The sequence below is a fragment of the Daphnia pulex genome, chromosome 3 (genome assembly GCF_021134715.1).
Source record: "Daphnia pulex isolate KAP4 chromosome 3, ASM2113471v1".
Taxonomy (NCBI): domain Eukaryota; kingdom Metazoa; phylum Arthropoda; class Branchiopoda; order Diplostraca; family Daphniidae; genus Daphnia; species Daphnia pulex.
In genome coordinates, this window is record NC_060019.1 from 4428235 (window position 1) to 4445513 (window position 17279).

The 17279-nt window shown below is 45.1% G+C and overlaps 1 protein-coding gene across 3 annotated transcripts; it reads right to left on the reverse strand.

Annotated features, from left to right (window-relative positions):
* Positions 1–705: 705 nt before the first annotated feature.
* On the reverse strand, positions 706–16406 carry LOC124191302 (cyclin-dependent kinase 17-like). 3 transcript variants are annotated; one of them, XM_046584458.1, is made up of 12 exons: positions 16062–16406; positions 15893–15979; positions 6380–6501; positions 6106–6291; positions 5144–5294; positions 3900–4021; positions 3700–3810; positions 3157–3290; positions 2816–2913; positions 2517–2665; positions 2322–2412; positions 706–2248 (listed from the first exon to the last, which is right to left on the reverse strand). In XM_046584458.1, exons 1-12 carry the CDS (start codon positions 16183–16185, stop codon positions 2139–2141), a joined length of 1485 nt encoding a protein of 494 aa, XP_046440414.1. In that variant the 5' UTR covers positions 16186–16406; the 3' UTR covers positions 706–2138. The 3 variants fall into 3 exon arrangements, with proteins under 3 accessions (XP_046440414.1, XP_046440413.1, XP_046440412.1); XM_046584457.1 differs by lacking the exons at positions 15893–15979; positions 16062–16406 and adding an exon at positions 14252–15609; XM_046584456.1 differs by lacking the exons at positions 15893–15979; positions 16062–16406 and adding an exon at positions 7974–8327.
* Positions 16407–17279: the final 873 nt, after the last annotated feature.

Below are 17279 nucleotides of genomic sequence, written 5' to 3' on the forward strand. Positions count from 1 at the left end.
TGGCAGTAGGTTGATTCGGGAGGGGAATCGTGCAGATGAGACTAGTTTTTTGAGTATTATTCAGTTGATGTCGGACGTGCCCAAAATTCAAGGCTGACGGCCAAATAAAATGAAATGGATGAAAGGCGAGAGGGGGGGGGGGGAAATGGCCAGCAGACAGGGTTGACTTCTTTTGTCCTCTCGTTCAATTCGCCGGTCATCGGCCCTAGTAGTCGGCCCGGCCGCGATGTGTTTTTCGCCGTTGTTGTTGGTTCGATTGAGAGTCTCCCGTCATTGACAACAATTTATGTGTCCGATGGCCGCTAGATGTCTGCTGATGGACTCATATTTCTCCCCTAAAAGTTAAAACATCCTTCCGTATTCCGACAGTACCACCACCAAACCCAATGGCACTGCATATAGAAGAAGTAAGACAAATGCATATTACGAAGTAGAAGAATGAGTCGACCACCACTTCATATGATTACAATTTCCAGCCGAGGGAAATAAAGGGGGCCGGCCCCACCCAGCGCTTTCACATGGTGAGCATTCCGTGTGTGAACAAGAAGTCGGGGCGGCGAAACTAATCCGGTAATTGCCTCTTCCAGAAACAGCACTGTGTCCAGTCTGCATGTAGTAGACCATCATCATATTCCTAATGAAAAGCATCTGCGGAAGGAGAGAGGAAACGGCCATAGAGACACACACACACACACAAGATTCCGGTAGGTTCTTTTGTACTACGCACTGCACTTTTTATTGTCATCTTTGTCATCAACAACATCGTCATATCATCGCCGCCGCCACACACCGCATCATTGCTGGCCACACACACACAACAACAACAACATACACAAACGAATTGAAAGTGGAAATCGAATCTCGAAACAATTTGATCCTCACCCGCGCGCGCGTCACCACCACCCTCCCGCACATTATTCGTGTGTAACGTGCGTGTATACGTGATATAATTATATTTTATATGCATATACTTGTAGGTCACATCAACAGACGCGAGAGAGAGAGAGACAACAAAAAAGAAGGGCGGGGCCTGGGGGAAGGGCGGAGAGTTTCAAAAAGACAAAAGTCGGACCCAAGTCATCAAATCTCATGCCAATTCCAAAAAGAAAAAAAAAATGAAATTAAAGAAGAAAAAAAAATTAAACAAACAAAAAATAATAATTAAAAAAAAAAATGGCCTCCACTGGCGCGCGTAAGTATCAAATCTCCTCCACATGAGACGAAACATTTCACGACTGCGTGACACGTACGGAAGAGAGGGAACGGACTTGTGAGCAGCTCGGTTGGCAGTTTTGACTCGACACACATACACAATCACACACGTTATCTTGTAATGGGGCTCGCACGGGAACCGAACGAGCAAATAACACACACACAACAGACACACACACACACGCGTTTTTGACAACCACACACACACACAGACACACACAAGACGCTAGACGATCCGCAGCATCCGCCAACAAGTGCAAAATCAGCAACAACCCCATACACTCCATTGATTATGTAACCTTCATTAAGTCTAGGGGCCCCTTGCCCACCCCATGCAAGAAATCTGTTCCATCTAAATGAGACGGAAGGGACTGGTGGCCCATCACCCAGAAACGGGAGAGGAAATGAAATCAATTGGGGGGGGGGGGGATATTATTTGGATTATAGAAAAAATCAGATGTGAGTGGGGGGCGGAAAAATCAAAAAAAGGAAAGACGGGAGGAGTCACGGCCGGAACGGACGGACGATATTGCATCACAGAAAAAGAAGAATTCAATCAATTCGGGAGAATTTTAAGAAGGAGAAGAATGGCATGATTTTTAAACACGCTAAAAAAAAAGAGAATTGAAGGGGGGAAAAATAAGGATCTAAATAATGGAAACGTGAGAACAACGGTGTGTGTGTGTAGGGGGAGGAGGTTTTTCTTTTTTTTTCCTGTTTGTTTTTTAAATATGATAAATTGAAACGTAAGAAGATCGAGCCGAATAACACGAAAACACGAGTGTCATATTTCAAGATGGGAGTTTTTGCGGGTTCTCCATCCCTAATCTGTTTTGTTTTTTTGTCTTTTTTTTAATCCTTTTTTGTTTTTTCGTTAAGTTGGGTGTAAGTTTATCTTCTCGTTATTATTATGATTATCGTCATCATTACAGCAGCATCGATTGACGTCGTGTTTTCGAATGGTTTCCGTGATTGGATGGCCGGTAGCCTGGATCCCTCGTTAACTGGATCCCCTGGCAGGTGAAAATCGAAGCGACTGCAATGGACAAGAAGAAATAAATAATGATGAGCATCAATGGCGGCCTGGGCTCGGGTTATCAAAGATTTACCGTCCGGTATTTTGTGCACCATCGATCCCAGGGATCGAAAGTACGGGTGGCGCATTGCATCCTGGGCTGAGATCCGCTTTTTGGCTTCATACTAATAATACAAAAAAACATAAAAAAGAAAAGAAGATGTGAAGAAGGATCAAAACAAATTATTATGATGATTTTTTTCTCTTTCTCTTTCTCTCAGGGTCTTACAGAAAGGAACTTGTTCAAAAGATCGAGTCCGTCGCCGTCCAGTCGAGGCGCTCTGTGGATCAGGGACTGCGGAGCGCAATGGTCAAAGCGGTAGGACAAGAAATCTTCGTTGCCGTGAATGCCCGCCCACGTCTCCTCGGTCGGTGTCCCTGTGGAAAACGCCCCAGAAAAGATCATCAGAAAAATGTGCGCCAGATGCAAACGTCAACTTCTTCTCGGAATAGACACATGCCTTGCCTTACATGCAGTTTTGACTAACAACGTAGAGTTAACTTTAAGTCGGAAGGAAAATGTCTTACCCAGCAGACTGAAAATCAATTGCAGCTGGTCCTCGACAGTTGAACCGGGGAAGAGGGGCCGGCCACTCGCCATTTCAAAGAAGATACACCCGACTCCCCTGCACACAATGGCGAAATCAAATTTTAGAACTCGGGAATTTTCCAGCTACACACAATATGTGTGTGTGTGTCTCTCTCGTTGCAAAGGTTTCCATAACAACGGGTTTGAGACAATCAATAAGTCTCTGATGGGCGACTGAGGGGTGTAGTGATGGAAGTGGGTGAGTGCGTAGGGATGGAGGTGTAATGGAGAAGGTCCAAAGAAGAAGAAGAGAGAAAAAAGAAACGAGTTGCATTATTACCACATGTCAATGGGAGTCGAATATTCGGTGGATCCCAGCAAGACGTCGGGTGGGCGATACCACAACGTCACTACTTCGTTCGAATAGGTTTTAGTCGGCACGGATTTAGCTCGAGCCAGTCCAAAATCAGCCAGCTGTGTGGTGGTGGGTGGTGGTGGGGGTACCCAAATATACACGAAACAATTAGTAAAACACACACACATACACCTACGTGAAAATCAATGCCCCGCAACGGCCATCTTTATTTCAGAGACCAGCCAAAACCGGACCGAAGCAAAATTATTCAATTCGCACAGAAAAACGTGACCGAAAAAATATAATATCGTTCTAAATCTAAAAACGGCAAACAGCTACCCAAACATTTCTTGGGAGGCATGTTTCTCTTTAGTTTAGAGAAATAAACGATGGCAGATTGAGGCCAGCAGGGCAACAAAGGAATATATAATCTGAAAGCCAAACAGTCGGCGGCGGCGGCGACGACGACGACGACTGTTTGACTGTCAAAGAAAAACGGTCGAAAGAAAAGAAAAAAGAAAAACCAACCTTGAGTTCGCCCTTGTCATTGATGAGCAAATTTTGTGGTTTGAGATCGCGATGCAGGATACGCCGCCGGTGACAGTAGGCAAGTCCTCTCAGAAGCTGATAGAGGAAGATCTACACAACAAGGAGAAGTAAAAATAAAAAATTATTGAACAAAATGTCGCAATAAACATGTCAGATATATTGCAAGTGCTACTACTCACTTTGACGTTATTCATGCTGAGAATACTGCCGCAATCATCCATGTATTGCTTCAGGTCTTTTTCCAGGTATTCAAAGACGAGCGTCAATGACTTCTCCGTGTGCACAATATCGTGCAGGGTCACTAGAAAAAAAAAAGATATATACACGTTTGAATTGAATCATCAGAGCATTTAAGCCCCCGCTCCACCAATTCCGTTTCTCTCCCCAATTCCAACCTCCCCCCCCCCCCTCCCAATGGTCAGAACGGCCATCATTTCTCTATCGGAAGATTCAATTAGGGACGGGACCTAGCGACTGACCGGTGATGAAAGCTCGTCCGGAATAGGAGATTGGGAAGTAATAAAAAAAGAAAAGTGTGTATGTGAGTGGGAAGCTGGAACATGGAGAGGGGTGGAGAGAGGAGGTGGTGGTGTGGACTACTTCCCAGTTGAGCACCCCCCTGTGCTCCATGCGGAGTAAATTAGTCGGGGCCCAATCAGTTTGCCTATCGATTCATGTCGGGCTACCAACTAACGGTAGTTTTCCATCGCTCACAACTTTCGATCAATGAGCCATAAATCAGACACACAAACACACGGACCCACTCAGCCGATCGATAATGCCTAGACGGGCAAACTGCTGAGGCCACTACACTCGATTATGATCAGTATAGTGCGTCTGTCGACACTTTTTTACTTTTTTTTCCACCCATTCGTAATCTGCTACGTAGATGTAAAAATTCGTGCAGAACATAACAATGGGCCAAAAAAGAAAAATCAAATACAATTGACGCTGCATTATTCATTCTCCCCGGACATTGGGTGTAGTATATAGAAATCATGTCAATGCATAGAAAGTAAGTTTTTAATGAGATCATTAGAATCGCAAAAGGACTTGCACACCCCTGAGCTAAATATAGAAAAAGAAAAGTTAACTTTCTGATGGAGAATGGAAATGAATCCTACATCAACTCGGATCAGGTTGGATTTTGTTAAGTTTTGATTTCGGGAGAATCGGATCGATAGAGCGGCGGCTTTTTAGCCACACACACACACACACAGCTTCAGCTAGAGAGAACCCCCCTGCACCCTGGTGATGGGTCGGTGATTGGATTCACGGAGCCGTGTTCGGCAGAAAAAAAAAACGAAATGAGATTTGTATTTTGTTGAAAAGAGCGTCGAAGAGAGGGTGAAAGAATGTTTCCATTTGGTAGGAGGAGTGAGTCGGAGTTGAGTTAAAAAAGAAAACAGGCGATTTCCCTTACCGATATTGGCGTGGCGCAAGTCTTTGAGTAGGGAAACCTCTCGGATGGCCGTGCAGGGGGCGCCTTCCTCGTGCTCCAGTCGAATTTCCTTGAGGGCCACCAGGTTGTCTGTCAGCCGCGACTTGCCTTTGTAGACGGTGGCGTACGTTCCCTGCACAAAAGAGATGCTAGATTAATACATCCCCCGAGTACTCACTATACACATCCTTCAGAGTTGGTGGGGAGTTGGGGAGAGAGAGGCGAACAATAGGGAAATAAGGAGAGGAGACGTGATGGACTCGAGCAGCAGCAGCAGCAGCAGCAGCAGCAGCAGCAGCAGCAGCAAAGGCAAGGGCCACAGCTGCTACCCAACTTTATTTAGCCCAATAGAGTCACCTTAAGGCAACCCCCAAAAGTAGGCAGTAAGAGTCTCCACTCTTTGGAACCCCCATCCGTCAGACGACGGCCATTCGAAAGGAGAGATGCCCGTAATTGGTCACGAACGTGTCACGCAGTTTACGTGGAATCGACTCCTTGGCTGTAAGGACTAGTTGTCCTTTTCAAGGATTTATAGACCTCCACCAAGCACCCCACCCCGAAACAACAGGACCAGTTTGTCCCATCGAGTCGAATCGAGTCGAGTGTGTTTTCATTCTTCATTTCACTTCCAGTAAACCCCCCTTCCCCCTCCATTTCCGCCATTCCAGCACCGCTGACTTGATTGGGCCGCTGGCCAAAATGCGAATGGAACGCGAGCAAAAGAAAAGCGATCGCCACTGAAATAGGAGATGTGTGAGAAAATGCGCCGTAGAGCTGCTCCTGCTACTGCTGCTCCATGGCGGTGGCTATAGATAGACTGGCAGGGGAACGCACGACAACATAAACAACACACTCTCACACTTTCCCCCAAAAATGCATACCGTCGGAGAAATCTAAAAGGTTTTTTTCTGATTTAAAAAAAAATAAAAATAAAATGAGCTGACCTCTCCAAGTTTGTCGAGTTTTGTGTAGGTCTCCATGCGGCCGAAGCCGATCTCAGAGAGGGACTGTCTCCGGTTGGTCCGTGTCAACGGCCCGTCGAAGATGGGACTGCTGCTCGATTGTTTGGCCAGGAAAGACTCGGGTATCCGAAGATCGGCTGGTAACGACAAACGCTTGCTAATGTCTTGCTGCTCCAACGCAAAAAGAAAATAAACAAAAATAAACAAAAACAAAATTAGAATGATGACGAAGAAGAAAAAGAAGAAAAAAACAGACCTCGCTCAGACGGCGATTCTTTTGGCGCATTTTGACTGGCGACGTGACATCCGGGTCCGAGGCCAAGGAAACTTCTTCCGATTCGCCATCGGAGCCAATTCGCGGATGCTCGTGCAACACACCTGCCGATACAGAAAGAAAGATCAAAAGTCATTATTTATTCATCCAGACTGGTCTAAAAAAAATGGCGGGTAGTAACATGGAGAAGGTCAGTTTGCTACGCCACCAGAGCTACCGACTACTACTCAGCTCTCTGGGACTAATAATAGTAGAAAAAAGAAGAGAAAGAGAGGGGAGATTTTTCTGCTTTTCTTTCTTTCTTCCGTCCGTCCGTCCGTCTCTTTTTCTTGTTAACGAGCCACCATTCACAGGGGCCGAAAATAAACGCTCACAAAAGGAACTGGCGGTCCGGGCGCATTTTTTGTGGAAGCCATTGGCCTCCGCAAGTCAAAAGAACTCGGGAAACTCGATGATGGGTCCTAGTAGTTGATTTCAACAAAAGATGGTCAATAGCTCGTCAATGTGCTGCGCATTACGTCTAAATGTAACGACTGCTACTACTACTACTATCCTGTCTCCCCCCCCCCCCACCACCCAACCCACCCCTGTTTCTTGTACACACGAAGATGGACGAACAACGCACGAACAGTTCCGGTCATTCAGTCGGAGGAACCTCCTTCCTCATCAGCGGTCCCTTCCCCCCTCCCTCTAAAGACGGACTTTATGTGACGTCAAACTTGGTTTCTTTTCATCAACCGACAATCACGCAATGACCTGAAAACGGTCATTTCAGACCAAACGGAAACTAGCAAATGGATTCTGCCTCAAAATAAATTTGTCTCCATCTTTAAACGTGTAAGAAGACGGGATGAATCTGGTTGTTTTGTACCCGTTTGATGCAACTGTGTAACGTCAAGCAATTAAGCCCTAAATCAATAAAGAAAAAAATACCCGTCAAAACATCCGAGAACAAACGGGTCCAGCAATAGATGCGTCATGGAAACCCAATTCTTCTTCTTCTTCTTGAATCAAATATTGACCGTCATGACGGACAAGAAGGACCAACAGCGTATTTTTCAACGGGGGTATCAAGAGCAAACTTTGTTTGCCGGGCCCACTCTATAGGCAAACAGATGTGCTGCTGTGTGTTGACCAAACACAGCAGCAGCAGCAGCTAGTCGTGACGTCCATCGTCCAATAATAAATCGTGCCCGCTAGATATAAGATTTGTATTTTTTGTTGGCCTTATTCCCTTTTTTTCTCTCTCTTGTTTGGATATTTTTCTTTCTTCCCCTCCACTTTTTCGCTGTTCAGTGGAAAGGCGATAAGTGGAAAGAGAACCGGGCCAGCTGCAATGTGTTACTCCTGCCCAGTGGTTCCCATCACCCCCCTCCGTCCACCCAATTCTAAAATAAAAAAAAGGGCCCTCGAAAACTACTAAACAAAAAATAAAAATAAAATTCGGCCCTTGTCGTCTTCGATTTCACTACAAAAGTAAATGCGGGTCCGACTGTGTTTCCCAGCCAATCGATTTCTTTTTTTGTTGTAGACGCGAAAATGTCCGACCAAAGTGGAACGGGACACGAAGACACACCTAGCGGAGTGGCGTTGTCGGGCGATGGCGACGTCGACGACGACGACGAGGAGGACGAAGTGCAGCAATCCGTTCGTTGTTGCTGGATAAACAAGGCGAGGACGCGCTCCTGGTAGTTGTAGCGGGAAGGAGACGGGGCCGGTGGCGAACCCATTTGGCTGTAACAATCGTCGAATTCTTCGGAGGAGGTGAGTGAGAGAGTTGACTGGGTCAATTTCGAACGAGACAACGAAAACATGTTCACTCGAGAGACTTTCAGTGGAGATACTGAACCAAGACGGACCGACCGCCCGTCTCTTTATGCTCCGAGCCATGTGTCACAAAAGAATCAAGAGGGAAACCAATCAAGAATTGGAACATCACGAGGCAACGTGGTTGGCGCTAACGACGGACCGACTAACAGGCTACACAACACCCCCCGATACACGTGAATCACGTTTTCGAGCATTTCCTAAGGTTTCCATGCGGACGGTGGTCCACTGGTCCAGTCAAAGCGAACCAACACGTGTGTGTGTGGATGGGACGGGCCAGCACATCACATGTTTGGGAGGTGAAATTCACCAATTGCTTCAAGTCATAAAAATCGGGACTGTTTGAATCATCAAAAAATCAACGGACAAAAAATCCATTGTCCAAGGATGATCCATTGATCTTGTCTGGATTTGATTTTCAAAAGAAAGTTTCGGTCCAAGTCAGTCATCAATGCCGCGTTCACCTGCGGATGATTACCCGTGGCGCACGTGAAAAACCCATCGCGATCACGAGGCGGAGTCAGAAGCGTCCCACGGAAATCCCGACGTCATTCAAGCACGCGGATCTAAAGAAAACATACGGGCAGCCGGAAAAAGAGGGTCCTCAGGGCCGTATAGAGAGTTGGAAAAGATCCACACAGACCAAACGATTTCCAAAGTAAATACAAAAAATCTTTCCTATCCGGCCGGACCAAGTTCATTTACATTCCTGCCTATATAGCTCGTCGTCGTCGTCGTGTGTGTCAATCCGGTCAACATTATCGAGCAGATGGATCCCGCGACATCATCATCATCATCAGCAGAATGAGAGAAAGGGGGGAAACATTTGCATAGCCGGAATTTGCTTGGGGGGGCTGTGTGACAAACGCTGATGGATCCTGCTGCTGTCTTCTAAAGGATGGCTAGTAGTAGTAGTTGTAGTAGTGTGCCGGTTGGGGGTTTGACGTCATCATGGGAGCTCAAGAGACTCGGCACTCACGGCCGATTCTCGTGCAGCACGTGATTGACGGCTTGGAAAGGAGGGAAAAACAAACAGACGGATCAAGCCCAGCCCAGCCATGCCAACATTACACGGGCGCGCGGCGCGGCGGACAGGAGAGACAGGAGATGGAAAAGCGTGTTGGAACTAGTCAAGCCAAACCACTTGGCATCCAGCCATTGGGCCATGTCGATCGATCCTTCCCCAGCGTGTCATCAAACGGAGAAAATTGCACCCCGTGCTCCAACTGTTACACACAAACGCAGAAAACTGATTTCCTTTTAGTCTCATTGGCTGTGTGGTCTCTTTTTCCAAGGCGAAGACGATCCAACTTTTTGATTTTCATTTCAATAAAGCTACGAGCTTTTTTTCCTTCTTCTTCTTCTTGTGAGTCTGAGTCAGGATTCCCAAAGGAAATGAGAGCCTCGTCTTTCGACATGAATATCTCTCTCTCTCTCTTCTAGCTTGTTTATTTGGGTAAAATATCAGACTAGGAAATGCCAAATATTCAAAAAACGGCGCCAGAGGCATCTTTATTCAACGCGGGATTTAATTATCGGAGGGGAGACGCCCGGCTGGCAATCAAAATGTCATCATATAGACTTACAGTGTAGAGAAGAAGGCAGTTCTCTACCCCTCCCCACACACACACGATCCTACTACTCTACTCTGTAGAGCTTAAGATCTCGTCTGAAAGGATACAATCCGCAACTAATCGTAAGAACGTGGGGGCCTGAGAAAGTTTTCTCCCACCCCACCACCACCATCCACCGTCCTTTGAGTTGCATCACTTTTTGATTGCTCGACAAAAATCGATCCCTCTGGCAGGGTAGGAAAAACCCTCCATTTCAGCCTTTTTGCAGGTCATTAAAAACATTAGACGAATAAGGAAACAAAAAAGCGAATGGAGATGTTAACAGACAACAGACAAAAGGCGCCAGGGAATCTCTCGTTTGAACAGGATCGATGAAGATTCGCCCAGAGCACGTACTCCAACGTCAAGGGGGGGGGGGGTGAGGTAACCGAGAAGGGGGCCTGGTAATTGAACGCAATATACCAGCAGCAGCAGCAGCAGCAGCAGCAGTCGGTACAGAGGGGAAAGAAAGAAAAGTAGAAGTGTAACCTAATCCGGCAGAATAATGATTGTACTCGCCAGTCAGACACGTACTACTCTTTTTAGTTCCTCACCCTAACTATTGTACTTCATAAATGTGTGTGTGTGTATGCGTGAATATAGTAGCAAAGAAGGGAGAGAAGAAGAAGAATTGCTAGTCGGGGGAGTTGTGTGCTGCTCCTTGGGCAGTGAATAAAACAACTGCGGAGGCGAGACGAGCAGCAGCAGCAGCAGCAGCGTACAGACAACGGCGAGATATTTATACCACCGTGAAAGACACCAGATACAAGACGCTGTGTGCGAGTTGATCGACGTCATAGTCAAGTTCCGTCAGCGGCGCACAACAACAATAGCGCAATTCAATAGCGGGGGGAGAAATGGGCTGGGGGGAAAAGTAAGAATCTGACGTCCGTGCATGTCATTCTAGATATATTTTCCATGACGTCATTTCTCTAACTTGATCACGACGACGACAGCCAGCCGAGAAGAAGAACGTCTGTGTAGAAAAAAAAGGGGGGGGGGAAGGGAGAAAAATAAAACGAATTCAATTGTACCCCGAGGGGAGATTTACAAGGCGCCAACACGAAGGCGTCGTTACAATCCCCCCGCCCGCCCTCCCTCCTCCGCCATCACCACCCTCATCTGGCCGACAACATCCCAGGGAGATCTACACCTACATCTCTCTCTCTGCACGTCGCTCGGTGATTGAATGACACATCCGAAATGAGAGTCGGGCAAATTCAATTTCACATTTCAGACGAGAGAGAGAGAAGAGTTGACTTTGCAATCTCCATGTTAGGAACATGCATTCAAGAATCAAAATAAATATCAGATACACACACAAAATGCTGATCGATTTTTCCCATGCTAGAAAGATTCGTGTAGGAAAATATAGAAACACTGACATCATCTCCCACCCGCCTGCCATAATGACTTTGGGGATTTTTTTTTTTTGGGGGGGCCAAGTCTGGCGGTACTAATGTGGCACCGCGATAGCAAAGAAATAAAAATAAAGATTAAGTAAAAATAGAAATAGAAAAAATAAGTAATCTAGAAAAAAGATGGATGAGTTTCAGGGTGTGGCGGGCCGGAGAAACCGGATGCTTGCGCTACCGCGCGTTTCATTTAAGGTTCGGATGTGGGGGCCGCCGCCGCTCTATGATCTGGAAAAAAAAAAACTTTTTTTTTCTCTCCTTATCTGCGTTACATCTTCATTATCTAAGGCGGTCTTTTTTACTTTCTTTTTCAGTTTCTTTGGTCTCATTAACTGACTCGTTAGCAAGGACGAGCTGGAAAACTTGACTTTGTCACATCAAAAAGAGGCCAAGAGGTGGTGGAATGTCACACAAAAGAGAACAAAAAAAAAGTACCAGCCATTCACAGTTGCTGCTCAATGTCACTTAATCATGCTTACCTAGCAAACGCTTTCTTATCTTAAAAAAACAAAAATCGATCGACTACAACAAAAACCGTGCGCGTGTACACCGCGGTTATCGATTGTTCAAAAAAGTTCTGTTTTATTTCTCAACAAGAACTTTTCTATTTATAACCCATTTTTCAAAAAGGACGCTTCCCATTTCCAGTGTAATTTGTTACTTTGATCGAGTTACCGAAGATTACGAATGTCAGTTTTTTGTGCGGGTTATTTTCTTTCCCCTGCGCAGAACCTAACAAGTTCAATAACTGTTATTTCATTTTTTCTTTTCTTCTGTTAACTGATGGAAAGCAAATCTTTTAACCGGAATCGACCGTCAAAAGATGGATGATTCGCTTCTTTCTATTTTTCATGTTCTTCCTTTCAATCGGATCATCAGTCCGTGGGGGTTATGTCGTGTAGTTGCCCTGCAATCCCATTTCAGTCGATCAAGTTGACGTCTCTGCGACTGTCACATCGTCTCCCGGCTCTTTTCTTCCGCCTTCCGCTTTCATCCGGCCAGAGAGAGATAGAGAGAAAAGAGGATGTCGCGAAAACACACAAATTCTATCCAAACAAGAAAATAGGGTATCGGCCGTCTTTCACATCAGCAAACATCAATAAAGAAAGTAAACATCTTTCAGCGAGGGTGTCCGCTTTCATTATCAGAGTATATTACCTCCGTCAGCCAAAAAAAAGGAAGGAATTGCCGAAAAAAAGAACTCGGGCGACAAATCAAAAGTGGGACACACACACACACTCTTATCTAAAAAACGCACTGGTCGCCATTGAGCACTGCAAAAAAAAAAAGTATGAGGGGAGATTAAAAGACGCCATTCTATTTTCCCCTTGGAAAAAAAATAAAAATAAAAGAGTGAGAATGATATCTGTGTCGTTGAGAAACGAAACGAGTGCTCTTCCATCAGCCATAATGGAAAAGACGTAAAAGAGAGATAAACAGTGTCGCTTGGATGATTAATGGGATCACTCCAAAGAGAAGGAGAGAGAGAGAGGGGGGGATGTGTGTGTGTGTGTGCATTATGACGAAAAGGATCAGCTCAGGCAACAATTCCGAAGCGAATGCCAGGTGGATTTTGATCAGAGTATCTTGCGATATATCGACACGGGGGATCGATACTCCCATTGGGACAATAGGGGAACACAAAACCAGCACAAGGAAGTAAAAAGAAAACAAAACCAAAAATAAATAACGTGAGAGGTAGCTGAACCTGAATAACTGTACAGAAAAGAAGCAATATCGTTTGATCGACAGTACAAAGAGATGCCATTGTCTGAGCAGAAACTCGCCCATTTTTTCCCAGATAAAAATACGCGCATAAACTATATTATATATATATCTATATATATAATATTGTATATACATACGCCATCCATGCATGTATAGATGTATTCCCTTTTTGAGAGTCTTTAAGCTTAGGTACTAGCCTTGAATACGAAAACTGCTTATGCCATGGACAAAACGAAGGCTCAATAAGACCCCCATATGAGCAGCTTAGAGAGGCTTTTGAGATGCTGCTTGGAGTCTCGCATGAATAATGCTCGACCACGGACCGTCGTCGTGGTTCTGCCATCCAAAGTCCATCTACAGTCATATGGTAATCCGACTTTCCCATTCCCCCCACCCTCCATCTCTTACGAAGAAATGAGACCTAGTGTCAATAGACAGACAGAAACTTTACCAATGATAATATTGCACAAGACCAGATTCCAGTTGCGGCTTCAAGTTCCTTGACCGAGATGCAGGGAATGACTCTTTTTTTTTTTTGACGAACTACACACGCAACTTCCGTTTTCACTCGGGTTTTTCTTCTTTAAAGATTCCCTACTGAAAATCTGCCCGGCCGTGAAACTTTGCCGGACCGCACCAGAGATAGAGAGGGTCTTCTTTTTTTTATTTTCTTTCTTCCAGACTGGAATAAACTTTGAAAGAACTCGCAAGTTTTCTAATGAGAAAACATTTCATCCTCTTCGCTCTTACTGGAATCAAAAGAATGGTGAAATCTCATTCCCAGAGAATTTAAGTTTTTTTTTTTTGCCAAGACTAAAGAGACGGAATGCGGAATTCCGTACAACCCTGCCAAACCGTGACTATTACCGTCTGTTTTCCCCCCTTTTTTTCTCGATAAAAGAACAAAAAAAAAAAGGCAGGAAAAGCAACACCGAGAGAAAAGAGACACACAAAAAAACCTTCGCGAAACCGCATCGAACCGGAGAGTATGAGAGAGCGTAAAAGGCAGCCAGCCGACAGCGAACGGTAAATCGAAAGGCTTTCGATGTCGTTTCGGTCTCCTTGTCTTTTTTTTATATATACAAGATTTTTGTTTTCTTCTTTTTTCTGGTTTCGTGCGTGTAGAAAATGTTCTTTGGACGAGAGACATAAATATAAGAGGAGTATCGATCTAAGCGGCTTATTCCAAGTGTCGGGATCCTGAATGGATTGGACCCGAGTTTAAACCAACAAAAAAACAAAAAAAATTAACCTGGAGTGTCCGATCTTACCGAGAGTGAAGCTGCGAGTGGTGTTGTTATTGGCGACGCCGTTGTTGGCGGAATTGGCGGCGGCAGCGGCGGCGGCTACGGCGGCCGCTTTACGACGCCCGCGTCCCCTGGAACCCAACGAGGCGAACCAGTGGCCGATCTTGTGGCCACCCACCGTCGACCACGACATCTCATCCATGGCCACCACTGACGTGACGACGCCGACTTCCGCCAGTTGAGGCATGTCCAGATGTTGTCAAAATTCACTTCAATCCTCGGCAGCACACACCAAGTCTAATCATCAGCCAGTCGATAAACAGCAGCAGCCAGATACACACACACACGCACGCACACTCTGCCCAATCACACGATTCGACTAACTGCCAAGTCTCTGCCAATTGCCAATCCGTCCTTGACCAAACAAAACTTGGAATCGAGGCGGAAAAAAAGTCAAATGTTGTTTGTCGACTGCCAACATGTGACCTTTAGACTCCACGGCACGCTATACAACGCACGGAGGGGCAAATCGGGATTACGACGAAGACGATACTCTTCCCAGTTGCAACTGGCATCTGTCTCTCCCTTCTCACAACATCTTATACGAGAAAGAGAGAGCTGTGTACATGTACAACACAGAGATCAAGGGGAGGAGTTTTCCTCCGCGGAAGAGGCCCAAGACACGCTACCCCGCAGCGTTCCGCCACCACGGCGTACCTATACAGCCATCTAGCGAGAGCTGTCGCAAGAGCACAACTCGTGACGACTCGGGTAACATAAAAATAAAAACGAAGAGAGAAAAAAGGAAGAAAACAACCACGTACTAATGTTTTTTAAGGTCGTACCTGATGATAACTTCTCCTTGACTATGAAAAGAATCATTTTTTTTTCTCTCTTCTCGCTCTCTCAAGGACGAATGACAAGTCTGCGGTTTCCGTTTCCAGAAAATCGCACCGGTTTACCCTGCCTCCCATGACATCATAAGCTTACGTTATGAAACATCGTCCAGTGTCCACCCTCACAGGTTGATACGGTCAAGCAATCGGCCTGAACTCGTTCAACGTTCAAAACGATTGGCAAATCGGCATTGACAAAATGATTGGATTACATGCTTCTAGAGACCTTTTCAGCCGGTGCACAATAATCATGTGATCTGATTAGGTTCTGCCCTGTTTCCCTTTGGGTTAAGACGTTGCCATCGTGACTTCTAGAAGCTTGTAAGAATTGGTAGATTATCTGTAATAAATGCATGGGAAGGAGCATTTCTCTATTGACTTTTATCACAGCGGATTCCTGTTGGGCGAGATTGGGACTCCAACGACAAAAATGGATCACACCCTCTTTCGCATCTCAAAACGGTTGGCCTCGATACGAAAATTCAACCCGGAAAATACCAAAGGCCGGAGAAAGATCCAGTGATATGCTATCTTCTAATTCACCAAAACAGCTTTTCTACTTTAGCTTGGAACTCTGAAATGACACTTTCAACTGTTTAGTAACCGGCAGCAGAATTTCATTGGAAATGAAAAGAGAGAAAGAGGCATAGCATATGCTCTGCCAATATTTTCTTTCAATTAGCCAGGAATGTTCGTCACCCAACAGTCTACAAGAGTGGTGAGAGGGGAAGAAGGTTCAAATCGATAAACTGGAATGCACTGTTCTTACCTGGCCTGTGATTGACATCAATAATTCGTGAGTGAGACAGCGAAAGTCTCCTATGATTTTTCGTGAAGGTTGATGTGTGGTGCATGCCTGAATGAAGAAGGAAAAAGTTTGAACCTATTATTATTTCTAGAACTATTGAAACTGTCAAATGTAGTGTGTAAATCATTACCATTATTCTTGACTTCGCCATTGCTTTCTTCTATGGTCAAGTGTTCAGCTAACTCTGATAAGGAGCTCTCGATGCTGAAACGGAAAGTCTGAGAAAGTCGTCGGCGTATCTTCTTGAGGCTCATTGCAGCAAACGTCTTTCAACACAGCCCAACACAAATCACTCAGAAATCACGAACGGGAGAAAAGCAAGAATATCTCACTAAACTACAGAGAAAACAGAGAATTTCCTAAACTTTACTTGACATGTACCATGGAATCACAGATGTGAAGTAAGGACAATAATCAGCATTCAAGGGCATCGACATGCTTGCAGCACTCACTGTTTATTCAGCCATTTGCCTGTACATTGCTAACAATGACACCTAGCGACTCCATTTGCATTTACTTGTGTCCCTCTATCAGAGAAAAATAAGAACTTTGGAGGGACATCCTTGTGCGCCAGGTTTGGGTCATCAAATGGATATAACAAGTCAACGAGTCATACGATATATACTGCTGTTTTTTCTAGGTCCTATTCGTTGTCTCCTCCCAGCGATTGATTTTACAATTCAAGGATCAGAGTAAACTTATGCTTTGCCTTTTGCCAACAAAAGCACCTTGACGACCTTTCCATGAACAGTCATGTTTTCCCACATTTCAATGCAGCAATCAGCCTGATCATATTAGGTTAATCGTAAAAGGAACAATTTGTTACCAACACTTGCATTTCTTTGGAATAGTCTCTTTTATTACTAAGCTTAAATAAAGACGAATTTGTTTGTACAAGATCAGAATCTACTACATCGACGCGTCCGGCGTCCCGCTGATGTCGCGTAGTGAACATAGTACAAAAACTTCTTAAATGAGGCATTAAAAATATAGGGTATCGATGGGTATCGAGAAAAAAAGAATTATTTCAGAATTTCTCAGACTTAGACACAGAGCGCATCTGCGCATGGAGATCGTTGTGAAGAGTTGTCACTTTTCACAGAGTAATTGGTATAAATTCGAATGTATGTGTATAATATTATAATATGATACAGTATATGTATATCATAGCTTTAATAAATATCTATCCACTCTCTCACCCAGCTCTCACCCAGTTCCACTTCCAGAGTTCCAGCAGAGCTGCTTAGGGCTGTGGCCCGGGCGATGAAAACCCGGGCCACCGCCCGGGCTGAACGAAAAAAAACCCAACCCGACTCGACCCACCGAGGCATTTTTTTTAACGGGGCGG